At 46.2% G+C, this 25,788-nt stretch overlaps 2 protein-coding genes across 6 annotated transcripts in view; both read left to right on the top strand.

Moving 5' to 3' along the window:
* LOC135577387 (zinc phosphodiesterase ELAC protein 1-like) overlaps positions 1-2,037 on the top strand; it is a 3,551-nt gene extending 1,514 nt beyond the window's left edge. The window contains exons 2-3 of the mRNA XM_065046813.1: positions 225-683; positions 1,128-2,037. Coding sequence (XP_064902885.1) covers positions 225-683; positions 1,128-1,600 — 932 coding nt within the window. The 3' untranslated portion in view covers positions 1,601-2,037. The remainder of the gene's footprint in view (positions 1-224; positions 684-1,127) is intronic.
* LOC102095020 (mothers against decapentaplegic homolog 4) overlaps positions 1-25,788 on the top strand; it is a 27,266-nt gene extending 1,478 nt beyond the window's left edge. The window contains exons 1-13 of one of the 5 annotated variants that reach the window (XM_065046811.1): positions 4,878-5,184; positions 11,166-11,532; positions 12,881-13,055; positions 13,447-13,476; positions 13,910-14,125; positions 15,214-15,303; positions 15,450-15,560; positions 16,945-16,995; positions 18,274-18,457; positions 20,489-20,657; positions 21,379-21,517; positions 22,518-22,768; positions 23,966-25,788. In XM_065046811.1, coding sequence (XP_064902883.1) covers positions 11,284-11,532; positions 12,881-13,055; positions 13,447-13,476; positions 13,910-14,125; positions 15,214-15,303; positions 15,450-15,560; positions 16,945-16,995; positions 18,274-18,457; positions 20,489-20,657; positions 21,379-21,517; positions 22,518-22,729 — 1,626 coding nt within the window. In that variant the 5' untranslated portion in view covers positions 4,878-5,184; positions 11,166-11,283 and the 3' untranslated portion in view covers positions 22,730-22,768; positions 23,966-25,788. Of the gene's footprint in view, positions 1-4,877; positions 5,185-9,294; positions 9,437-11,165; positions 11,533-12,880; positions 13,056-13,446; positions 13,477-13,909; positions 14,126-15,213; positions 15,304-15,449; positions 15,561-16,944; positions 16,996-18,273; positions 18,458-20,488; positions 20,658-21,378; positions 21,518-22,517; positions 23,915-23,965 lie in introns of those variants that run through there. The other 4 variants (XM_065046809.1, XM_065046810.1, XM_021288298.2 and 1 more) reach the window with 4 other exon arrangements.

Below are 25,788 nucleotides of genomic sequence, written 5' to 3'. Positions count from 1 at the left end.
CTGTTCTGTGGAGCGTGTCTTGCTTAGAAGCGACTAAAACCTTTGTCTCTGGCGTCTTTTCTTGACCTGTTTCGCCAAGATAAGCCTTGCGTGTTGATTTCTTCAACACTCATTCCATTTTCATATCCCTCCTTTATTTCCCGCTTCTTGCCACAAAGTGTTAATATCCTAATTGTTCTGGCGTTCGTTTATTTTCCTCTCTTGTTTTCCTTTCTAATCGCCAGGCAGAATCACCAAGATTTTCATAACTCACCTTCACGGCGACCACATTTTTGGCCTTCCCGGCCTGCTGTGCACGCTTAGTCTCCAAGTTAATCCCGACCCAAGCAAACCGCCGCTCGATATTTACGGCCCCTTAGGGCTGCGGTATTTCATCCGGAGGAGTCTGGAGCTCTCCCACTCCCAGCTTCTCTTTCCCTACGCTGTTCATGAGCTGGTCCCAACACCAGATCAATGCCCCGCGGAGGAATTTAAAGAGTTCTCTTGCTTGGATCAAGTGGCTCAAGGTGCACAAGGGACAATTCTCCACCTGGATCCAGTCGAAAACTCTTACTTACTACTTGAGGATGAGCAACTGGTTGTGAAAGCGTTTCGCCTGTTCCATCGCATCCCTTCCTTTGGTTTTGTGGTGGAAGAGAAGCCCCGGCCTGGTAAACTCAACGTCCAGAAGCTGAAAGACCTTGGTAACTAGTTTATTTTACCTCTTTTGAATGTTTTAAAGGCCTAAAAGCGCGAGCGGTGACTCCGCAAATGCAGCTAATTAGCCCTGCTGTATCCCTCCATAATCCATTTACATTCAATATTCCCTTTTCTATTAAAGACGTTTTCATACTTCATAGCAACGCAGCGGCCTGAATATCAAATACCCATTAATATCGTGCAGGGAAAAGCAACCACGTGCAGACGTTAAAGTTTAAAAAGCACAAAGCAGCTTTGAGGAAAATACGCGTATTGACTTTAATATGAAGAACGTAGCTTGTCTTTAAACACGCTTCCTGCTCATAGTACAAGCTCTTTATTCATGTGAAATATCCATCGCTATTTATATTGAGGTTGTATTTAGCCCGTCTCTTTTTAAGTGATGATTTTATAACCGAATCCTAATACTTACGGACTCTATTTCCCAGGAGTTCAACCAGGTCCTCTCTATGGGAAGCTGAAGAACGGAACCTCGGTCGTTCTGGAGAACGGAATCACAATTTCTCCTTCGGACATCTTAGAAAACGCGATTCCCGGAAGGAAAATCTGCATTTTGGGGGATTGTTCGGGGACGGTCGGAGATGCGGCGGCCAAGCTTTGCTACGGAGCCGATGTGCTGGTGCACGAAGCCACGTTGGACGATACCCAAGAGGAAAAGGCGCGTGAGCGCGGTCACAGCACTCCCAGAATGGCGTCGGCTTGGGCCAAACGCTGCCAAGCCAAGAAACTGGTGTTGACTCATTTCAGTCAACGATACAAACCCGGAGGGGAGGGAGACGCGGACGTCACCGAAATGAAGAGACAGGCCGAGTCGGGGTTGGATGGGCAAGAAGTGACGCTGGCCGAGGATTTTATGACCATAGAAATTGCTATGAAAAAGGAAAAACAGCCGCTTTCGTAAAGCCGGAAAGAAGGACGCGCAAACATCTGGAATTTGGAATGAATTCCTGGTGGGTTCGGACGCTGAGCCGCCCCAGAATCGGAGCGTTAGGGCGGCACAAACCTTCAGAGCCCGTGGGGTTTACAATATTTAGTAAGAATTCAACATATCCTGCCCGTTAAAAGCCTTTGAATAACATCTATTTCAAATTTACACGCCTCATTTTGCGCCTGTTATCTGACTGTTAAACTGGAATTAATGAAGTATTTAGAACCCCACCAAATCGTTGTAACTGGGGGTGTTTTCATGCTCAAGTCAAGTTCTAATTCTCCAGTTCCACAGGATCAATAAACACAATTTAGGCTTCCTGTCCGAACTACTATTGAAATTTAATTGAATTTAATTCATTTAAAGCCCTACGTTTGTACACCCAGTAAAGCGTTTGGAAATCTCGACAAGTCGTCGTTTCTAAATTGTTCCTCCGGGTGCGTTTTCAAAGACAAATGCTTTAAATTGAAGATAACAAAGCTCGAAAAAACAAATGATTTAGAGCATATATATGAGTATATATATTTATATACAGCGATAAGCTTCGCCCAGAACAAGCTGGTGGGGTGAGCAAGTTAAATCCTGAATATAATTTGGCTATATTCGTGTTTTCTTCATGAAGGGCGGACTTGGCTATAATTAAATCTTAATAAATAAAGGAGTGTCAGATATATATCTATATATATGTATAGGGAATGATTGCAAACATCCTAAATACATTTTTAGGATCTAAATGAATGTATTTGATAATCCAGTTATAGTTGTCTCTTTGTTCTTACCAAGGTCCACTCTTCAAGTGTGGATACTAAAGCGCTTCATCAAACTGGTGAGACTTGAATTAAATTAATGGGAAGAGCAGAAAAATTTGGAATATACACCCATTTTCTCGATGAGTTTCTCTCTCCATTAACCATTTTTTAATTACCAGAGGACAAAATTCCTTTTCATTAACGTGGATCTGCCTGAGAGTCCAATCCCCCCATGGAGCAGGAACACCCAGATGAGGTTACACAGGAAGGTGTCCAGGCGGGTTGGAATGTCTGCACAGAAGGAGACTCCACAACCCCCTGGGCAGCCTGGGCCAGGCTCTGCCACCCTCACCAGGAACAAGTTGCTTCTCAAATTTAAGTGGAAACTCCTGTGTTCCAGTTTGTACCCATTGCCCCTTGTCCTGTCACTGGTTGTCACCAGAAGAGCCTGGCTCCATCCTATGACACTCACCCTTTAGATATCTGTAAACATGAATGAGTCCCCCCTCAGTGTCCTCTTGTCCAGCTCCAGAGCCCCAGCTCCCTCAGCCTTTCCTCACACAGGAGATGCTCCACTCCCTCCAGCATCTTGGTGGCTGCGCTGGACTCTCTCCAGCAGTTCCCTGTCCTGCTGGAACTGAGGGGCCACAGCTGGACACAAGATTCCAGGTGTGGTCTCCCCAGGGCAGAGCAGAGGGGCAGGAGAACCTCTCGGACCTACTGACCACCCCCTTCTAACCCACCCCAGGTACCATTGGCTTCCTGGCCACAAGGGCCCAGTGCTGGCTCATGGTCACCCTGCTGTCCCCAGCACCCCCAGGTCCCTTTCCCCTACGCTGCTCTCTAATAGCTCATTCCCCAACTTACACTGAACCTGGGGTTGTTCTGCCCAGATTCAAGACTCTACACTTGCCCTTGTTCTATTTCATTACATTTTCCCGCCCAACTCTCCAGCCTGTCCAGGTCTCTGATGGCAGCACAGCCTCTGGCGTGTCACCACTCCTCCCAGCTTGGTGTCACCAGCAAACTTGCTGACAGTCACTCTGTTCCCTCGGCCAAATCACTGATGAATATCTTGAACAATCCCGGCCCCAGCACTGCCCCTGAGGCACTGCACTAGATCCAGGCCTCAACTGGACTCTGCCCATTGACCACGACTCTCTGGCTTCTTCCCTTCAGCCAGGTCACACTCCACAACTTTTAAAAATAATTTACTCATAATTACGTTCATTTGCAAGGAAAAGCACATGAATTATTTAGCTGGGCTGGTTTTGTTCTAAAAAGCCCATTTCTGGTCCAGGTCTCGCTGCGAGCGGCGGTTTGGCACAAAGTCACCACGACGACTTAATGCATTTTTTATTAAGGATAAAAACGTATCGATCGGGATCTTGAGGTAGAACGAGCCAAGATTTGATTGAAATAACATTTTAGGGGGGGAACGGACGCTAAACCGCAACATATTAAATGGATCCAGCACTTTGTGTTTGAAAAATACCGGAGTTCGGAGGCGTTTTTGGTGGGTGAAGCGTCTTTGAGCTCCGGCTTAAAACACACGGACGTATCATCACGATATAATCACAACGACCCCAAATTCAGATCCTTTCCCATTTAATACGTGTTGTCAGAGTGAATTAATCGCATGTTCCCAAACTCAAATATCAATTTGCAACGCGCTCAGCAAATCCCAACGTGGAGGAGCTTCAGTTACATCCACCCAGGAAAAGATGCCCAATATAGCACTATTTTACATGGCTTTTCATCACTGAGATTTAAAGGGTGTGGAAGTGGCTATAAATGACTTTATAGTGTGAGCAGGAAGTTTTTTGCTATGGTGATATAACGATTTTTTGTCATTTCCATCATTCTTCGTTGTTGTTATCAGAGGAGCTGCGTTAGCACCCTGCCAAACACCCCCTGTATTTAGCAAAAACGTTGCGTTTTGCAGCGATTGCGGCATTTCGTGCCCCTTTTCCCTTCTCTTTTGTCTTCTAACGGTGGCCAAAATGTAACATTCCAGTTTAACAAATCAATATTCTCATTTTCAGCTGAATTCCGTTGGGCAGTTCGCTTTTGCTGGACGAGACAAGCAGTTGGATTTGCCGCCCGGTGTTTGCATTGGGGTTGCATTAGCGTCCCTGTGCATTTGTTGCGGTTGCATTTGCAGGACTTTCCACTTCTGGGGTTTGCATTTGGGAGGTTTTCCACTTGTGGAGGTTGCATTTCTGGGGGTTGCATTTTGCACTTATAGGGATTTTGTTTGCATTTGTTAGAGCCGCATTTTTGGACCGGTGCCTTTTCGCGGGCTGTGTCTGCGCCGCCGCCGGACGCCAACCACAAAAATAAACCCGCGTAACGCGCCCGCCCGCTTCACTCTCTTCCAGCCGGCTGCGCAGCAACCGCGGCGCGGCGGGCGCGCATGCGCACTTACCTCGCGGGAGGGGGGTGCGCGGAGCCGCTCCGCCGTGGCGGGCGGGGGGGGGTGATACCCGGATGTCGCGCATGCGCGGGGGCGCTCGGACGTGTCGGCCGCGGAGCGCGAGCGGCCGGAGCCACCACAACAACAACAAGCCCGGGAAGGCGGCGGCGCGGCCGGTGCAGGGCGGCCGGTTCCCCCCCTTCCCCGCGCCTCCCAGCGCCGCCCCGCCGCAGCCCCGGGGAGGGGAGGGCAGGGCAGGGCGGGGGGGCGGAGGCCTGGCCCGCTCCGCCGCACCGGGGCCGGCTGAGGCGAGGGAATCCTCCCCCCCCCCCCCCCCCCCCGCCCCGGCACCGCTTCTCACCACAGGCCGCGCCCGGAGAGCGGCCGCTCAGGTAACACCCGCTCTCGGTTCCCCAAAAAAACACCCCCCTCAAAAAAAAAACAACCCAAACAACAAACTTTGACTATTATTTATTTAAAATCGCCTCTTCAGCCCGTCTGGCCGCGCTTCAGTTTTCTCCCCTCTCTCCCGCACGCTGGGAAATGGGTTTTGTTTGATTTCCCTCTGCCAAACCTGCCATTTTATTCACGGGAAGAGGCGCTGCTTTTCCGAGCACAATTAAAGATTATTCCATCATTACTATTTTTCCTTCCATTCCCCGTTTCTCGTTGTTTATTTTTTTTTGAGGGGGGTTTGTGACTTGGTCCATACTTGAGTCTTCCAGTTTTATACCACGGGAGGCTGGTTAATTTATGGGCTAATCCACTTGTGGGTTGGACGCGTTATTATTTCGAACCCAAATTGCACGACTGCAACCCCAAGTGTTGTCAAACACACACGGCCGGAGTAGGATCGTGGTGTTTTTTACCACCGCTTCTCAAATTATCTCGGTTAAGGCTGGTGTGCCACTGTCAACAGGCGAGAGCGATTCCCGACTGTCATCTTTGAAACGCTAAGACTCTCATCCTGTTATTACTTTGCTCAGTGATGTCGCTTGTCGAAACTTATAAAACTAAACTTGGTTTTATGCCCCATAATAGGCAACTTGTCCTTCTAGCCCTCCTGTTATCTTGGCCGGAGTTTCTTCTCGCTTTGCATTCGCGAACCTCTTGATTTGCTTGTTGCATAAGCATGCGTGTTTAATATTGATGGAGAAACTTTATTTCAAAGAGTTGCAGCCTAAAGAGTGTCTCAAACTGATTAGAATGCCTTTTTCTTTACGTCGATGGCTCTTTACATAATGCGTTCGAGCGCAGCCGGCACAATAGGGTTGTGAGTTTTGAGAGGTAGCAACAGATAGAGCGGAGAACAAAGGTGCTGGGAGCGGGTGCTGGTGAGGAGCAGCCGTCACTGTGCTGGTGTTCAAGTCAAATCTTAGGACTCCGTTTTCCTATGTTGTTCACCTTGGGAAAAACTTGCGGCTGGAATTTTCCACGCTTGCTTTGCCCAGAGGTGATTTTTGTGTGTTTTGCAGAGAACATTATCCCCGTGCAGATTACAATAAAGAACAGATGTTATCTAATACACCTATTGCCGGGCTATCGAAACGTTACGTGCGAGTGGAAAAAATCACACCGCTTCTGCCCCACTGAGGTTTGACTCTTCCTTTTATTGCTTGGCCGAGCCGCAATTGTTTCCTCTTTGGGTGGTTTTGACAAATTGGCCTTTTTGGAAGGACCTTTCTTTGAGAATATGGGGCTCGCAGGATCCTCTGAGGAATGGTTCAGGTTTGCTTGTTGTTTTATGGCAAAACTTCCACCGCCTTCAGCTTTTTCTCTGACTGTTGTTGGGTTTTCATGCGGTGTGAGGATGAGGAGAGGGGGTTGAACACCCATTTGGAGGTGCGTTGTGCAAATAAATCCAGTTTTTGAGGAGTTTAGTGCCCTTTCCATGTAGTGATCGTCCCTCTCTGACCATACAAGAAGCCTGTATTGAAAAGAGGAGCTTTTGAGCCATAAACTTTCCCAAAAATTAGAAAGTAGAAGTGCTTTTTGAAAGCCGTTGAAGCGCACAGGTGGAAACCGCGAGGAGTAAAGATGCAGATGAGCAGCTTTCTTCCCCAAAGAAATGGCTGCTCATGCTTTTTTCACCGCAGATTTATGTGAAGACGAAAGAGTTGCCACTCAGAGTTGTCTTAAAACTCATCTCCGGTTCTTTTTACGTTGTCATGTGTCTGAAATTTTTCTAGCGCCTGACAGCGAGATGAGCAGAATTGAGAGTGATGATTCAGATAGGCGCACAAAAATAGTATTCTGGGGAATGTTAGATCTTAGTGTACAGAACTGTGGTACCTTTGCACTTCTCCCGCTCTTTGATGCTGCTTGTTCTTATGTCTACAAACATTTTTGTTCCCGTTCACCCTTTGGGCAAGTAGCTAATAGTCTAATGTGCTGGAAAGTAGCTGCAGTTTAATCACTTATTCATCTCTTCATCAAATCTCGAGCTGCCTTTTGTTTTATTGGTTTATGGATTCTTTATCGTGTTTATCATAAAACTTCTACCACTGCATTATTAAACAGCAAAACTCCGGAGTAATGTTTTGGTGGTTAAAAGCTATCAAATATATATACGCTGCTTTAGCGGCAGCTTCGTGTTTGTCTAATTTTGGAGGCAGCAGCTTATACAAGAGCCTTTCTCGTCCTTTATTCTTGGGAAATGTTCTAGCAAAGCGTCAGTTTGTACGCTCTTCTCATTAGCCAGTTCGTTAACATCGCGTTACCGCCTGGGCTCAAAATGTTGCGCATCTATGACCGGGGCGGCTGTTACTCCCAGAGCATCGGGAGCAACCTCCAGTAACCCATTCTGATGTTTTCTTACATATATTTTGCCCCAAATTACCTTCATATTTTACTTGAAAGCTCAGACCATATAAGCATTTCTTTTCCTTTTCCCCCAAGACCGTAGTAATACTTAAGTCATGGCTCATCACAAAGGATGTTCTGCCTGCAATTCTGCTGACTTGCTTAGACCCTTCTGCATTATTTTACAACAGATAATGGCCAAGTTATCTTAAGATTCATAGCGTAGATAAAAACATATTGTACCTGGCGAATGCCGTTAGACACGCTTATTTTCCGTACGTTATCGTCTTTAGCATCTCTGTGCGTTTGTAACACCAGCCCTTACGCATACGAGGACTAAAAGTGCTCAGCTTTATGTATTTGTGTTCATCATAGAGCATTTTTGCTGCTCAAAATCTGTGATTGTATCATTTAGAACGGAACAGTTTGGTCGGAAGGGATCTACTCATCCATTGGTGAGCATTTGAAATGCTTTAAGGTGACACAGAACTGTTTTCCGATCAGTTTGCACAAAAATAAAAGGCAGATCTTTCTCTACCTTGCTGTTTAAAGGCTTCCCGAGCCCCAAATGTGTCATCTGTTACTCCGCACGTGTAACGTCTTTGTTTTTAATTTGATTTTAGCTTCACAAACTGCTTGGATTCCCCTCACAACTGTTTATTTCAGGCCTCTTGCGCACGCGACGGCAAATCCACCTTGGTTGTTCCTTCGCTTCGGATGCGTCCGTGTCTCCCGTCTGCCCCGTGTCAACGTCCCACCAGCATCTCTGGACCTTCAGCACCGCGTCTGGAACCTCTTTTCTGAGCTGGAACCTCTTTTCTGAGCTGGAACCTCTTTTCTGAGCTCATCTCCATCATCAAAACCACCATTAATACTTCACACATAATTTGGCCCGCGAAATCTCCGAGCGTCTCAAGTCGTGTCTCGTTTAAAAAACATCTAGTTGGCCGTAGCAATTTAACGAATCAAATCCAAGCTCAGAAAATTACGTGGAGGGGCTTTTGGCCTTTTGCCCGTTTCTTAAAGCAATTATCGGGTGGCATTTGGACTGTCACATTTTTAGACCGAGTTTCTCGGTGAATTTGAGCCCTCCGCAGCTGCGATTGGCTTCAACCCCACTGGAAATGAACAGGGTAGGGTATCACAGCAGCGTCGCGCTGGATTAACCGTCTTGCCCGAGCTGTCGGATTCCTCCGATCATATTCCTTTGGGTTAGTCGTTCGTTTCCAGCTCCATCCATGGTTTATCCGTGTAAGCGTTTTATTTCATTTGCTCGTTCGGGGTTGATCGTTCTCCCCAAAGTTCCCAAATTCGCTTGGCTAAATGGCTGCGACACCTTGCAGCCCTCATGTCTTGGTTGAGTTTCTGTAATAATACCTTTGTATAAGCAAGGAAATCAACTCCGTGTGTTTTTTTCTAATCTAAAACCCATCTTTTCTCTTCCTAAACCTCTTGTTTGTACCTTCAAACGGCTCATGTATCTCTGCCGACGTCTCTATGTCTTTGCCTACTTCTTGCTGAAGGTTTTCAAACTCAAACACACCTCAGCAACTCTAAGGCCTCACGAGAGACCTTCCACAATCTATTTCTATTGTTCAGGTAATTTCCGGCAGCCGTGAAAACCAGGCATGTGGCACCAGCGTCGCGTTTGTCGTTTCAGACAGCTGCTCCGTGGTTGGAATTTCATCACGCGGGCTGAAAAGATCCGTCACCCTTCAGGGACAGAAGTGGGTCGTACGTGGTATTTGTTCAAGTCTACGTTGGTCTCGGAAGAAGAATTTCAGCTCCTGGTTACTTATCCGTTCTTGGAGATAGTGACATGTTCACTCCATGTCGTTAAAGGTGGTTTTAATTACTTGGCAATCTCGTCTTTCAGATTTCTCTCCTTTTCAGAGGATCTTATTCTTGTTACAGTACTTAAACTATCACAGAACACTCGTTGGCTTGTTTTTTAACACCTCTTAATGCTTCTTAGTTGCAATCCATTTCTTTCTATACCATAACGAGGTAATTCTCTATAACTTTGTTAGAATATTAGTTGAGCTTGTCCTCTTTGTTCTGCTTGCACCATATTGTAGCAAAAGGGAGGTAAATATCTTATTCCTTGGCAGGCGAAGCCAAGAGCTTCACTCTTATCTCTTGCTGCTTGTCTCGTGTTCTCGGTCTCTTTTTTGCCTCTTTTTCCCCCAAAACGCTCTCACCCGTTGCCGTTTCCATGAAATTCCTGCCGAGAGGGATATTTTTGCTCAATATACTTGGCTCTACCTATCCCACTGTATATCCAAGCGCGGGATGAGCGTGGGACGTGCTAAGGAACGAATGTATGGTTTCATACATCAAATAAACATGAAATCACGCAAGCAGACGGTTGTTTTGCGGAACATCTAGTGCTCCGTGGCCGGAAGCCGGAAAAATACGTCGCGTTAAGGTTGTGTTTTGCTTTTATTCGCATACGTGAAAGCGACAGAGTAAGAAGGTGCGAAGGCACCTCTTGAATGTGTGATCAGCGGAGCGATTTGGTGAGAAAATCAATTTGGAGGAACTTAAAAAATAGTCTGTAAACTATCCAAAGGAGAAACACGTCGTGGCATCTGTTGATACACACCAGGGTGGTAACTACTGATCTACTCGCTTTTTGGGGGATTAAAATGGCGCGATTAAATAGAGGATTTCTCTAGAGGGGACTTGTAAAGCGGCCACGCGCTTCGATATTCAAAACCCTAAAAACAAGCGGCCCGGCTTTGGAAAGTGCTGAGCGGTCAGAAGCTCCTATGGAGCGCCGGGTGAGTCGACATTTCGGAAGATCGTCCCGCTTAAATAAGGATTTATTCGCTCCATCTTCCTCCGTTCAAAGTCAGCGAGGAAATTTATCATTCATCTCTTTATTTCAAGCTCTTTTGGCTAAAACTTTATTATTATTATTATTATTATTTATGATGACTTGTGCCCATCTGTCCGGGATGCTGGTTTATATTTAAGGGAAAGGATATTTATTCTGGTTTAGCTGGTGGATCTATGCAGGTTGCCATAGAGAATGAGTGGCAGGTTAAGCTTGACTTTTCAAAGAGGTTTAATGAGTTGAAGCGCAAAAGGAGAGACTTAAATAACTAGGTAAAATGATCTTGAACTTTTAGGTTAGTGTTTTCCTTTATATATTTTATTTACATTGCTGAGAATGCCATGGTGGTTTCTAGAAATAGAAAGGCTTCTATTTTAATCTTATTCAGAAAATGTAAAGTGTAGTAATTAAGTAGCTCGTTCAGAATCAATCAAGCTCTTCTAATTTGTGAATTAACTTCCAAAGGATATTCAAGAAGAATAAATTCATGACCAGAAACTGCTGCAGGTTCTTCCCAAGTGGAGTTTAAAGGCCAAATATCTTCGGACTTATTCCTTATCTTAAATTTAGTGTAATTAAGGCAGTTCTGTTTGAGACACTTTTTTACTGACTTTAATATGTCTTCATGTGCTTTTTAATATCCTGTACGTAGCTTGAAAAATAAGCCAAAAGCCACAGAGAAACGTGATTTGTTACTAAAGAAATTCTAATGTAGCTCTTTTTTCCTCCTAGGTTTTCCCATCTAACACTTCACTTGGATCATCTCTCGTTCATCGGCTTGAAAATCAGAACAGCCCCCAAACCCGACGGTTGATCTGAAAGGAAAATTAAACGAAAAAAGCTGTGACAAATGGACAATATGTCTATTACTAACACGCCAACAAGTAATGACGCTTGTCTGAGCATCGTTCACAGCTTGATGTGCCATCGCCAAGGTGGGGAGAGCGAAACGTTCGCCAAACGCGCCATCGAGAGTTTAGTGAAGAAGCTGAAGGAGAAAAAAGATGAGTTGGATTCTTTGATTACGGCCATAACCACGAACGGAGCTCATCCCAGCAAGTGCGTGACGATCCAGAGAACGCTAGACGGGAGGCTTCAGGTTAGTACAAGCAAAAACCAGATGTTTTCCTCCATTCTGGAGTGTTGAGGAAGAGTAGCTGTCCACCAGCTTTACTTTTATTTTTTCCTGTTTTGATGATGGAGAGAATCCCAGAATGTCGGGGGTTGAAGGGCCCTGGCAAGCTCATGCAGTGCAATCCCCCCATGGAGCAGGAACACCCAGATGAGGTTACACAGGAAGGTGTCCAGGCGGGTTGGAATGTCTGCACAGAAGGAGACTCCACAACCCCCTGGGCAGCCTGGGCCAGGCTCTGCCACCCTCACCAGGAACAAGTTTCTTCTCAGATTTAAGTGGAACCTCTTGTGTTCCAGTTTGAACCCATTGCCCCTTGTCCTGTCACTGGTTGTCACCGAGAAGAGCCTGGCTCCATCCTCTTGACACTCCCCCTTTCCATCTTGATCCCCAGGAATGAGTCCCCCCTCGGTGTCCTCTTGTCCAGCTCCAGAGCCCCAGCTCCCTCAGCCTTTCCTCACACGGGAGATGCTCCACTCCCTCCAGCATCTTGGTGGCTGCGCTGGACTCTCTGCAGCAGTTCCCTGTCCTGCTGGAACTGAGGGGCCACAGCTGGACACAAGATTCCAGGTGTGGTCTCCCCAGGGCAGAGCAGAGGGGCAGGAGAACCTCTCGGACCTACTGACCACCCCCTTCTAACCCACCCCAGGTACCATTGGTTCCTGGCCACAAGGGCCCAGTGCTGGCTCATGGTCACCCTGCTGTCCCCAGCACCCCCAGGTCCCTTTCCCCTACGCTGCTCTCTAATAGCTCATTCCCCAACTTACACTGGAACCTGGGGTTGTTCTGCCCAGATTCAAGACTCTACACTTGCCCTTGTTCTATTTCATTACATTTTCCCGCCCAACTCTCCAGCCTGTCCAGGTCTCTGATGGCAGCACAGCCTCTGGCGTGTCACCACTCCTCCCAGCTTGGTGTCACCAGCAAACTTGCTGACAGTCACTCTATTCCCTCGGCCAAATCACTGATGAATATCTTGAACAATCCCGGCCCCAGCACTGCCCCTGAGGCACTGCACTAGATCCAGGCCTCAACTGGACTCTGCCCATTGACCACGACTCTCTGGCTTCTTCCCTTCAGCCAGGTCACACTCCACCTCACTCCCCGCTCATCCAGACCGCACTCCCTCAGTTCAGCGCTGAGGATGCTGTGGGACACTGTGTCAAATGCCTCACTCAAGTCAGATTAGACCATGTCCACCGCTCTGCTCATCCATCCATCTTGTTATGTCCTCATGAAAGATGATGTTGATGTTTGTCCTCTCCCAAATAAAGGGAAATATTTCCCAATCGACTTTTCTGTCTTGACTTTGTAGGTGGCCGGTCGCAAGGGATTCCCCCATGTGATTTACGCTCGTCTTTGGAGGTGGCCTGATCTTCATAAAAATGAACTCAAGCATGTTAAATATTGTCAGTACGCTTTTGACTTAAAATGTGACAGTGTCTGTGTAAACCCTTACCATTACGAGCGCGTAGTATCGCCTGGCATCGGTAAGTAGCCTCTCCATTTCAAGTGCGAATAAACTATACAATGATTGTCTTTTGGGGTGTAGAACATACAGGCCTAAATTAGAAACATTCGCTTTAATGGTCTAATTATAAATGTGCTCTTGTTTGTCTGAATGGAATGATATTTTTACCTTTATTCCAGATTGGAAAGAACGGTTTGTGGCTTATGTTGAAGCCTTTTTGTTGGCTTTGCGCACATTTCTTACCGTGAATGTGTATCCTAGGAGTAATTTAGCGTTGGGACTTGTGTTGTGATGGAGGGGGGTATAATATGTAGAGTCTAATTTATAGAAGCTTATAAACTTAATGTTCAGATTTGTTAAAGATCTCCATGTATATAACCATCCACACCCTCTTTTTCTTCTCTTTCAAGATCTCTCAGGGCTGACACTACAGAGTTCTGGTGAGTAATTCTATTTATTGTTGCATTTTTATGGGCACAAATGGTGTTAAACTCTCAGGACGCACGGATTTTATTCCTTGGGAAGGGGAATAGAGAGCAGATGGAATTGAATTTGTCTTTTGGAAAACCAGCTCAGCAGCGTATGAGAAGCATATATTGATAAATAATTATTTAATAGAAGCTTCAGCTCCCCTTGTGTGTCCTATTTTCATTGCAATTGATGTTCATAGAGGAGGAAATTTGGGTAACCCGGTGTTTTGATTAGAAATATTCAAGCAAAAATGACATAAACCCCCAGACAACTCAACAAAGCTTTAACTTGTTGTTTCTACCACCCCGTTGCCTCAAAATGTTTCTTTAGAATTTAGTGATGATTATATGGAAAATCAAGTATAGATTTGCTTTGCGTGTTGACCCGTTTGCTCCTTCGCAGCTCCGTCGAGCATGTTGGTGAAAGACGAATACGTTCACGACTACGAGGGGCAGCCGTCGTTGTCCTCGGCCGAAGGCCATTCGGTCCAAACCATCCAGCACCCGCCCAGCAACCGGGCGTCCACGGAGCCGTACAGCACCCCGGCCATGCTGGCGCCCACCGAGGCCAGTACCACCAGCACCACCAACTTCCCCAACATTCCCGTGGCTTCGACAAGTAAGATTCACACATATTTTCCCAAATAATACGCCGAAAACGGCCAAATCTCCAAGATAACGGGTGGTTTTTACCCACGCGTCACTCGCGTTGGCGCCGCGGTGTTGCCGCGTTGATACGATGCGATCTCGTAATCGTTAACATCATGGCTATGATTTGAATAATTGCTGTAGGAGTGAAGAATTGTATTCTTTTATTACAACTATAAGTATTGAGAGACTGGATGACCCACTGTCCTATCAAAGCGACAGCCCTAATTAATATTTTAATGAGTCCATAGGGGTGCTGCGTTGAAAATTGCCTTTTCTAGGGGTATTTGCTACAAGTGGAAGAGTTTGCGACGTCAAACCTCCCGCTTCCCTCCAAACATTTACACATAGGAAACAGGGAAAGCATGAAGTTTGGCGAGGTTTCACGTAATCACTTTAATATTAAAAATGCGTTAATATAATGGATTTGATGTTATCAAATTTGAATTATGGTGGTGTCTTTAATTGTCGCTAAAACTGAGGTACAACGTCTGTATTTGTCTCCAATGGGGAAAAAAAGGACAAGGCAGTTTAATCACATTGGCTTTGCACAACACTTAGTAACTTTTTCTCATCCTTGCTATAATTTTTGGAGCCAAGACATGAAACAAACAACTTAATCTTAGGTTTTAGTTCAAGTTTTCCATTTAAAGTTCTAAATTCAGACCGGTTTGAGTGAAACTGCTGAGTGTTAATGGCTGAGCTGAAGCCTTTTCGAATCAAATTCTTACAACCTGTCCTGAAATATTTGTAGTTTTACTTCAAAGCTTAGATGATTTTTGAAATATGTATTTCAGGGGGGGGAAACCCAACAAAATAAGCCAATTGTTGGCCTGTTTGGGTTCATATTTAATACAACCTGTGACGTTTTTCCCACTGAGAAACGAGATGTGAAGTGGTTGATGGACAGAGTTCCCTGCATCCTTCTCTTAAACTATTCAGGGTGACTATATATTGCAGCGCCCTTAGTTGGGTTTATTTTCCTCCCCGGTAGCGCCGAGCTCTTCTTAATCGCCCATTTTGGAACGTTCATGAATAGGTAGTTTGTTTCTTTACCAGGTATATTGACAGGTAGCCATAGTGATGGACTCTTACAGCCGGGAGCTCAGCAGAATGGCTTTACGGCTCAGCCAGCCACTTACCACCACAGTGAGTATATATATATATATATCCATACATGCCATCTTCTTAGCTCTCTAAAACCAGCTCCCGAACGTGCAGGAGAAATAGAGGATTAGAAACGAGATGGGGAATAACTCCTTAAAAACAAACCAAGCGCTCTTTTTGATTTTCAGACAGTACTACGACTTGGACTGGAAGTCGGACGGCAGCGTATACGCCGACCATACCTCACCACCAGAACGGCCATCTGCAGCATCACCCGCCCATGCACCCTGGACATTATTGTGAGTAGCACCCATTTGCATGTTTATTCAACGCTCGGGGCTCGTTTTGGGTCGTTCTGTACCCTCAAACTCTCTAATTTCAATACAGAACCAGCGTTTTGATGTGAAGTGTGTTCGGAGAGTTAAGTAGAAGTGGTTGGTGGACTCTTCTCCGTTACAGCAGCAGAGATTGGAAATTAGGGGTCAGAAATTAGAGACCAGAGGTGGGAAATTAGGGATCAGAAATTAGGGATCAAGAAATGAGAGGTTAGAAATTAGGGATCAAGAAATGAGAGGTTAGAAATTAGGGATCAAGAAATGAGGGGTTGGAAATTAGGGATCAAGAGATCAGGGGTCGGAAATTAGGGATCAAGAGATGAGAGGTGGGAAATCGGGGATCAAGAAATGAGAGGTCGGAAATTAGAGATCAGAAATTAGGGGTCGGAAATTAGGAATCGGAAATCAGGGGTCAAATTAGGGGTTGGAAATTAGAGGTCGGAAATCAGGAATTGGAAATTAGGGGTCAAATTAGGGATTGGGAATCGGGGATCGGAAGTTAAAGGTTGGAAATTGGGGTCAGGGATCAGAAATTGAGGATAAAGAGATGAGGGGTTGGAAATCTGGTCAAATTAGGGATCGGAAATTAGGGGTCAGGGGTCATAAATCAGGGATAAAGAAGTGAGAAGTGGGAAATCAGGGATAAAGAAATCGGGGGGGGGAAATTAGGGGTCAGGGATCAGAAAACAGGGATCAAGAAATTAGGAGTCGGAAATTAGGGATCAGAACTTGGGGTCAAATTAGGGGTCGGAAATTAGGGGTCAGGGATCAGAAATCAGGGATAAAAAGATTAGGGGTCAAAAATTAGGGATCAGATATTAGGTGTTGGAAATTAGGAACTGGAAATTGGGGTCAAATTAGGGATCGGAAATCAGGGGTCGGAAATCGGGGTCAGAAATCATGGATCAGGAAATGAGGGGTCAGAAATCAGAGTTTGGAAACGAGGGGTCAGAAATTAGGGAGTGGAAATTGGGTCAAATTAGGTATTGGAAATTAGGGGGCAAATTAGGGCTCGGAAATTAGGGGTCGGAAATTAGAGGCTGGAAATTAGGGGTCAGGGATCAGAAATCAGGGATAAAGAGATGAGAGGTCGGAAATTAGGGATTGGAAATTAGAGGTCGGAAATTAGGGGTCGGAAATCAGGGATCAGAAATGAGAAATTCAGATAGCTATAGCGCTACCACATATATTTTATATATGTGTTACTATATGTAACAAATCCGGCGTTTCCTTTTGCTTTTAAAGCTTTGCAATCCCATAGTAACTATTCCATTTGCAGAAAACCAAGTTGATTCAGAATATAAAAACCTTCTTTGCGTACAAGAAATGCTATGTTTTCTTTTTCAAGGGCCGGTTCACAATGAACTTGCATTCCAGCCTCCTATATCAAATCATCCTGGTGAGTACAACCTGGACGCGGAATATTGTGGGAATTGCAAACTGTCTGGTTTGAATCTGATTCTTTTGGGATCGAGTCCTCTGAAATTTGTGAGTATATATTTAAAAGGAGAGGAACCATTTACAGATAAATCGTTGCCATTCAAAACTGGTTTGAAATAGCGATGCTCTCCGCAAACCGAATTTAATGGGGCTGCATCCAGCTGGCGGCCAGGCACTGGTGGTGTCCCCAGGGGTCAGGGTTGGGTCCAGTCCTGTTTAACATCTTTATTGATGATTTAGATGAGGGGATTGAGGCCATCATCAGCAGATTTGACACCAAGTTGGGAGGGAGTGTGGAGCTGCTGGAAGGCAGGAGGGCTCTGCAGAGGGGTCTGGAGAGACTGGAAAAATGGGCCCATTCCAATGGGATGAAGTTCAACAAGGCCAAGTGGCGGGTGCTGCCCTTTGGCCACAACAACCCCTGCAGCGCTCCAGGCTGGGCACAGAGTGGCTGGAGAGCAGTCAGGCAGAAAGGGACCTGGGGGGACTCATGGACAGGAAGCTCAACAGGAGCCACCAGTGTGCCCAGGTGGCCAAGAAGGCCAATGGGATCCTGTCCTGGATCCAAACCAGCGTGGTCAGCAGGACAAGGGCAGTGATCCTTCCCCTGTGCTCTGCATTGGGGAGGCCACACCTGGAGTGTTGTGTTCAGTTCTGGGCCCTCAGCTCAGGAAAGAGATTGAAGTGCTGGAGCGGGTGCAGAGAAGAGCAACAAGACTGGGGAAGGGACTGGAACACAAGCCCTATGGGGAGAGGCTGAGGGAGCTGGGCTTGTTTAGTCTGGAGAAGAGGAGGCTTAGAGCTGAGCTCAGCACTCTCTAGAACTACCTGAAGGGCAGTTCTAGCCAGGTGGGGCTTGGTCTCTTCTCCCAGGCAGTCAGCAATAGGACAAGGGGGCATGGGCTTAAATTTAGGCTGGAGATTAGAAAGCAATTCTCTGCAGAGAGAGTGGTCAGGCATTGGAATGGCTGCCCAGGGAGGTGCTGGACTCACCGGCCCTGGAGGTTTTTAAACTGAGCTTGGCCATGGCACTTAGTGCCATGATCTAGTCAATGGACTGGAGTTGGACCAAGGGGGCTGGATTTGATCATCTTTTCCAACCCAGTCCATTCTGTGATTCTGTGTAAATTGGGCTCAAACACTGAGTAGTAAAACCATCGCCACAAAGATAATTCATTTAGCAGGGAGAGCCTGAAGTGGCTCATCCAGCCTGTTGTTACCTGTATCTGTTCTTCAGCTCCAGAATACTGGTGTTCAATTGCCTACTTCGAAATGGACGTGCAAGTCGGGGAGACGTTTAAAGTCCCTTCGAGCTGTCCCATCGTCACCGTGGATGGATACGTGGATCCGTCCGGAGGGGACCGTTTTTGCCTGGGCCAGCTCTCCAACGTGCATCGAACAGAAGCCATCGAGCGAGCAAGGTATCGCGCACCTCCCCAAACCTGCCGTGTTCGATAATATTTCATGCTTTCTCCCTTTTGAAACAAGCCTCGTGTATTTATTGAACCGAATTACCCGCAGCGCAGTTTATCCGAAGATAAATGCATCCCAAACGTGAATTACGCGACAAAAACCTTTGTGATAGCGTGTTGCTTTTTGTTGCTTCCAGGATGAAATTAGCAGCCCGTGCCATTATGTACATCACGCCGCACCCGGAGTGATGTGAGAATAACCGCAATATATAGATTTGTTAAAGGTTGATGGAGCGCTCGTTGGATTTCCATTCGTGTGCAAAGCTTTGATGGGGAAGCGCAGAAAACTGAAACGACTCCTTTTTTCTCTTCTTCTTCCTCTTCTTCCTCCTCTTCCTCCCCCTCCTTCTCTTCTTCTTCCTCCCCCTCCTTCTCTTCTTCTTCCTCCCCCTCCTTCTCTTCTTCCTCCTCCCCCTCCTTCTCTTCTTCCTCCTCCCCCTCCTTCTCTTCTTCCTCCTCCCCCTCCTTCTCTTCTTCCTCCTCCCCCTCCTTCTCTTCTTCCTCCTCCCCCTCCTTCTCTTCTTCCTCCTCCCCCTCCTTCTCTTCTTCCTCCTCCCCCTCCTTCTCTTCTTCCTCCTCCCCCTCCTTCTCTTCTTCTTCCTCCCCCTCCTTCTCTTCTTCCTCCTCCCCCTCCTTCTCTTCTTCTTCCTACCCCTCCTTCTCCTCTTCTTCCTCCCCCTCCTTCTCTTCTTCCTCCCCCTCCTTCTCTTCTTCTTCCTCCCCCTCCTTCTCTTCTTCCTCCTCCCCCTCCTTCTCTTCTTCTTTCTCCCCCTCCTTCTCCTCTTCTTCCTCCCCCTCCTTCTCTTCTTCTTCCTCCTTCTCTTCTTCTTCTTCTTGTTCTTCCTCCTTCTCTTCTTCTTCTTCTTCTTCCTCCTTCTCTTCTTCTTCTTCCTCCCCCTCCTTCTCTTCTTCTTCCTCCCCCTCCTTCTCTTCTTCCTCCTCCCCCTCCTTCTCTTCTTCTTCCTCCCCCTCCTTCTCTTCTTCCTCCTCCCCCTCCTTCTCTTCTTCCTCCTCCCCCTCCTTCTCTTCTTCCTCCTCCCCCTCCTTCTCTTCTTCTTCCTCCCCCTTCTCTTCTTCCTCCTCCCCCTCCTTCTCTTCTTCCTCCTCCCCCTCCTTCTCTTCTTCTTCCTCCCCCTCCTTCTCTTCTTCTTCCTCCCCCTCCTTCTCTTCTTCTTCCTCCCCCTCCTTCTCTTCTTCTTCCTCCCCCTCCTCCTCCTCTTCTTCCTCCCCCTCCTCCTCCTCTTCTTCCTCCTCCTCCTCTTCTTCCTCCTCCTCCTCTTCTTCCTCCTCCTCCTCTTCTTCCTCCTCCTCCTCTTCTTCCTCCTCCTCCTCTTCTTCCTCCTCCTCCTCTTCTTCCTCCTCCTCCTCTTCTTCCTCCTCCTCCTCTTCTTCCTCCTCCTCCTCTTCTTCCTCCTCCTCCTCTTCTTCCTCCTCCTCCTCCCCTTCCTTCCTTCCTTCCTTCCTTCCTTCTCCCCCTTCCTTCCTTCCTCCTCCTTCTCCCCCTTCCTTCCTTCCTTCCTTCCTTCCTTCTCCCCCTTCCTTCCTTCCCCTTCTCCTTCCCCCTTCCTTCCCTCTCTTCCTCCTTTGAAAGGAGAAGGAGTAAAATGATGCCACATCTCAGAAATGTCTCATCACGATGGGCAGAATGCTGAATTACTGTAACGTGATCCAAAAAACCACACGTTTCGACTTGAGGGACTTTCTGCACTAAAACACTTGCAGGGTTTTACACTTGGGAAGAAAACAATGAATTTGAGATGGTTTGGTCAGCGAGCGCAGTCATTGCTACTCAAATATGGTCGCATTCTGTGTTTCCTATAGATCTTTACATCTTATTACAGATTCAAGTCTTTGCATGAGCAGAGCGCAAATTAAACCATCGCAAACGACCGAGAGACAGAGAATCGCATAGAATTTCTTTAGCAGAGTTCAAATGTATAGTATATATACACAAGTGCGTTAAATTGGGTATCTTTGCAGGTTGCACATAGGGAAAGGGGTGCAGCTGGAGTGCAAAGGAGAAGGCGACGTGTGGGTGAGATGCCTCAGCGACCACGCGGTTTTCGTGCAGAGTTACTACCTGGACAGAGAAGCCGGACGCGCGCCCGGGGACGCCGTTCACAAGATTTACCCGAGCGCCTATATCAAGGTGGGTTTGGATGGTCTAGATGAAAATTTGGGGGGGGGGAAAGCATCTATTTGGTTCAAAAAGCTTGTAAAAACATAACTCAACATTACGCTATGAGACACTGAAATAAATCACTTCGATTATCCTTTCAAACAATCAAAAGCTTTCAATTTGACACCTCAGGTGACTTTAATTTAAACTTGAAACGTGACTCTAAACTGAAAGTATCATATAGATACCGAATTCTTTATTCACCCCAGCGTTTGTGTATGAGATTTTTAGTATGAGAACAGAGTTCCCGACTATATTAGAGCACAGAAATAGAAAATACCACCAACTTGAAGCCTTCAGGCCTATCAGTATTTATTTGAAATAGCTTAATGCGTTTCAGTACAAAACAACAAAGCCTGACAAAGTTAAGCAGGACTTATTGGCTTCCATGCCTGTTTTAAGTATAAAGTTGGGATTTTATCAACCCGCGGCATCTTTCAGACCTCGATCGTGTGGTTGTTCCACACAGGGCGCTCAGCTCAACCAGGTTCTGGCATCAGTAACATCATAGGCGAACAGTTTTTAAGAATGACCTTTAATAGATTATTTTTGTTAGAAATTAAACTAGGCAGGGAAAATTTGGCTTTTCCCCGCGTGTACGTCGAAGCAGATCCAGCTTCTCAGCGATGGGACTTAACTCCTTCCCTGATGGCGGTGAATCTCTATAGTTTGCTATTTCTTTTTTACAAAGGTGTTTGATTTACGCCAATGCCACCGTCAGATGCAGCAGCAGGCGGCCACCGCTCAGGCCGCCGCCGCCGCTCAAGCCGCCGCCGTCGCCGGAAACATCCCCGGCCCCGGATCAGTAGGTGGAATAGCCCCGGCCATTAGTGAGTACAACAACTTCAGCTCCTTTTTCCTTACCCGAAAGCAAAATTAAACAGCTTTTCCTCATAACAACACCCCCACATCCACATTTCTATACGGCACCAAACTGCTTAGAGCCAAGCTTGAAAAATTACGGTCTGAGCTCGTAAAAACGTGACTCGAAACAACCGAGCGACAAAGTCCTTGATGAGATGTAGGGAAAATTAATATTCAGATTCTTGAAGAAGAAGAGAGCGTGAGGATGTTCTATATTTTTTAATCTATTTAATTATTTCTTAGTTGCTAAATTTGAGATCCTTTAAATTATCACACAAAATCCCAGAATGTCAGGGGTTGAAGGGACCTGGAAAGCCCATCCAGTGCAATCCCCCCATGGAGCAGGAACACCCAGATGAGGTTACACAGGAAGGTGTCCAGGCGGGTTGGAATGTCTGCACAGAAGGAGACTCCACAACCCCCTGGGCAGCCTGGGCCAGGCTCTGCCACCCTCACCAGGAACAAGTTGCTTCTCAAATTTAAGTGGAACCTCCTGTGTTCCAGTTTGAACCCATTACCCCTTGTCCTATCACTTTCCCATGTATTTGTATCACACTCATCATTAAAAATCGCTTAATCAGCGTATTTGAATGGTTTTGAACCACTTCAAGCAATGAATAATTTGTATGGAATGTTTCTCTTCGCTTATTTAGATTACTTTTAATATTGTTTCCACTACGCAGCCATCCAGCTGCTCTTCCATATTAAATCTACACTATGTTCTAAAGTAATAAATCTTTGCAGAGTTAAAATGCAATATTTTATTTGGGGTAAAAAAAAGGATTAAGAATGTGTTTTGCAAAAAAAAAACCCATTGAAAATTGGAAATTGAACCCAACAAAAAGCAGATTGATAATATGAAACGAGGCCTAGAAACATGGATTGGCCTTGGCTGTGCGGTTTGTACGCCGAGCGACCGGGAACGACGCTAAAAAGGAGCTGACTCGCTACCTCTCTCCCGTTCAGGTTTGTCGGCCGCCGCCGGGATCGGCGTCGACGACCTGCGCCGCTTGTGCATCCTCAGGATGAGCTTCGTCAAAGGTTGGGGCCCCGATTACCCGAGGCAGAGCATCAAAGAGACGCCGTGCTGGATCGAAATCCACTTGCACCGCGCGCTGCAGCTCCTGGACGAGGTTCTGCACACCATGCCCATCGCCGACCCGCAGCCTTTAGACTGAGCTCCCTCCCGCCGCGGGACGTCCTGAGGATGGCGGATTGTAAAATACGATTCTGTTTATAACCCCAAGATATATTTTACTTCTGTTCTGCTTAACCTTAAAAAAAAAAACCCACCCAACCAAATCGAAAACAGGTTTTAAAAATGTGTTTGCCGCCTTGCTCTTAGCAGAAAGAAACTGAACATGCAGAATTTGGATGGGGTTTTGTTTGCCGGTTGTTTGGGGAATTTAATTGTCAGAAGACGTGGCTCAGGGCTTGAGGTGAAAGGTAAAACGCCTTAGAGGGACTTTATGGTATCGGGGTTGTTCCCTTGGAAACTTTCCTTCTCTATTATGGCATCTCGGCGATAAAGCCTCACAGGAGCCTTTTGTACGCAGAATATATATTATATATATATTTATACCTGAAAAATTCCTTCTCATAGTTCGGAACGTTTAGCAACTTGAAAATTCCAACTGATTCGGGACGTTCTTTTTAGGGAACAAGACTTAACGGAAGACTTGTTGGTTTTGTTGACTACCTTGCTATGATTTGTTTGCCGGATTAAAAGGTAGAAGCTGCCAAAAAAATGAGGGATGAGATAGACGTTGCTTCAAAATCTCGAGGAAAATGGGGCTTTCCCTTCACTAGTTTTTAAAAAGAGAAGAAGATAGCGTAGATTTTTATTTATATAGACAGAAGCGTTTTAAAACACTAAAGGAAACGGATGCTTTTCAGTGCTGGCACTCGATTTAAAGAGAACGGGAAACCCCCAGTCTGCAAAATCACCACTGAAATTAATAGATCGCGTGCCCAGCGGCTTGAACGTATTTTCGTAACTCCTGCTGACTTCGCTGATTTTATTCGAGTGAAAACGTGGCAGGTATTTTAAAGCAAAAAATAACGGCGTGACTTTTTACTCGCATAAACCATAATCATGGAGAAATACATCGAGATTAAGATCCAGTTTTTCTATCTGTTCACCATTTCCACTCAGGGCAAGATGGCAAACTTGTTTTTATACCTCGTGGTTATTTTCCGCCCTGTGCCATCGACGACCGTATCAATTGGCAATGACTTTGTATAGACAATTTACCGTAGGAAACCAAAACCAACCCACCCCGCAAATGTATTGACTGTATGACAGATACAATATGTATGCTTCTCTCTAGTTAATAGTCGAAATAAAATGATGAAAACCCTGATTTTTATTATAAATTCAATTCGCTTCTCTCCTGTCATTCCGCACCTTGAAGCCGGCGGATTCTTTTCCTTCGCAAGATGAGCGGCAGCAGCCAACAGCGGATGGAATTGGCGGCGGTTTAGACTCCAATCGTTCTGATTCGCCCGGTTAAACCACGTCCGGAGGGTCTCGCTTTCAACCTATAAAAAGAGAACAGGAGCTGGAGCTTAAACGGAGACGCCGGCTTAAGCTTTGCAGAGCTGGACTGAGCCCACGGAAAGAAAAAGCCGGGAAACGCTGATTCAGCAGCTTTTGGCCAAGTTTACGTGGCGACGTCTTGACGTTTGCAAAAAGAACGTTGAGTTAGCTCAAGGCCTCGACTTCAAAACCTTTTTCCTTTCTCTCCCAATAATCTATTTCATCCAAAACTTCTTGGGAAGTGGAGGATTCTGATCCTTGGAGAAGCTCCGTGAGGTTCCATCCCCGACAGAAAACGGCGTTTGGTGGAAGAAACTAAAAGCCCGAGCGCACGTTCTTCTCCGTTTTGAACCACCTCCCGTACTTTTCCTGCTGGATACGAGGCGTCTTGGCTTTTAGGAAGCATCTTAACCCTCCGAGTGATGGATTTATCACACCAAACTTCATTTGAGGGGTTATCCATGAGCTTTACTCCCTATTTCACTTTGCGAGGGGCTTATCTTGCCCCGCTACGTTCAGAACGGGAGGAGGAAATAACGGCAATGGGGTCTTTCAGAACCAAGAAGCCATAATGGATTGGAAAAGCCTTCAGCACCGGCACGTGAAACCTTTCAAAGTCTTGCGTTGAAATATATAAGGTCATAAAACTGCGGCTCAACCATCCCCAGAATCGCGTCTCTTCGCCTCAACATCTCAAAATGGGGTGAATTCAACTGTCTTAATTATTGCGATGAAATAATTACGCAATCACAAATCTCTGCGCTCGAGGACTTGGCCGGGATTAGCGCCGGAAGGTTTAGGCGGCTTTAACCTTAAAACTTTAACGTTTCAAGTTGACGCTCTAGAGACGGAGGTGAAAATTTGCTTGACAAATCCTTAATTCGATCAGGAAAACCGCCTCAATTTTGGTGTTTTTCCATGAAAATAATTCCGACGGGACTCGGTTTTTTCCTCAGAACCCTTCAAATGGTTTTTATGTCTCGATGGTCGCGACCGAGACGTCTTAAATCTTGACGAGGAAGCGCTTTAGAGTTTAGACCTTTTAACTGCGTTGTGCAGTTGCTTCGTTAACCGGTTAAAGATGCGTCTTCGAAGTGGGATTTGGACTTTAAGACATCCTTTCATTCCCTACTTGAACATCTCTATAAAACAAGATGCATATCAGGTATCGTTACGGACGCTGTTTTTGAGAGATGAAGAGATTTACACGTTAAATCAATGATCTCCACCCACTCCTGTTGATCTCCAGTTTCCACCTTGAAAAATTCATTAGCGAGACCAATCGGGAGGCGAAACGACGGCGGACAAAACCCCCGGAGGTTTCTTAGCGCTGCTGTTGTGCCTTGTGAGTAACAAATCCCCCCTAAATTCACACCATTTAAGCCTTTCACCCCAATCCCCTCCCGCTTTCGCTCTCCGCTACCTTTTCCCATGGCTTTTTCGGCTGATATTCGGTAGCGATTCGGTCCCCGTGACCCAAAAACCCGCCGCGTGAGGGGTTATTTTTGCGTGAAGCTATTCTTTCAGCCATTGCCTTTTGATAAGCGGTCAACAGAATTCCCAGTAGTTCCTTTGTAGCTTCCCCGCACCCCCCGGTCTGTTTTTTCATTAGCCCTAGTTTGTGGATAATATACTGTAGTTAACTTTCCTGAAATTCTGTACCAGAGTATGTTTTTGATTAAAAAAGGTCAAGATTCA

This window comes from Columba livia, chromosome Z (assembly GCF_036013475.1).
Source record: "Columba livia isolate bColLiv1 breed racing homer chromosome Z, bColLiv1.pat.W.v2, whole genome shotgun sequence".
Lineage (NCBI taxonomy): Eukaryota > Metazoa > Chordata > Aves > Columbiformes > Columbidae > Columba > Columba livia.
This window is presented reverse-complemented; position numbering and strand designations above follow the sequence as displayed.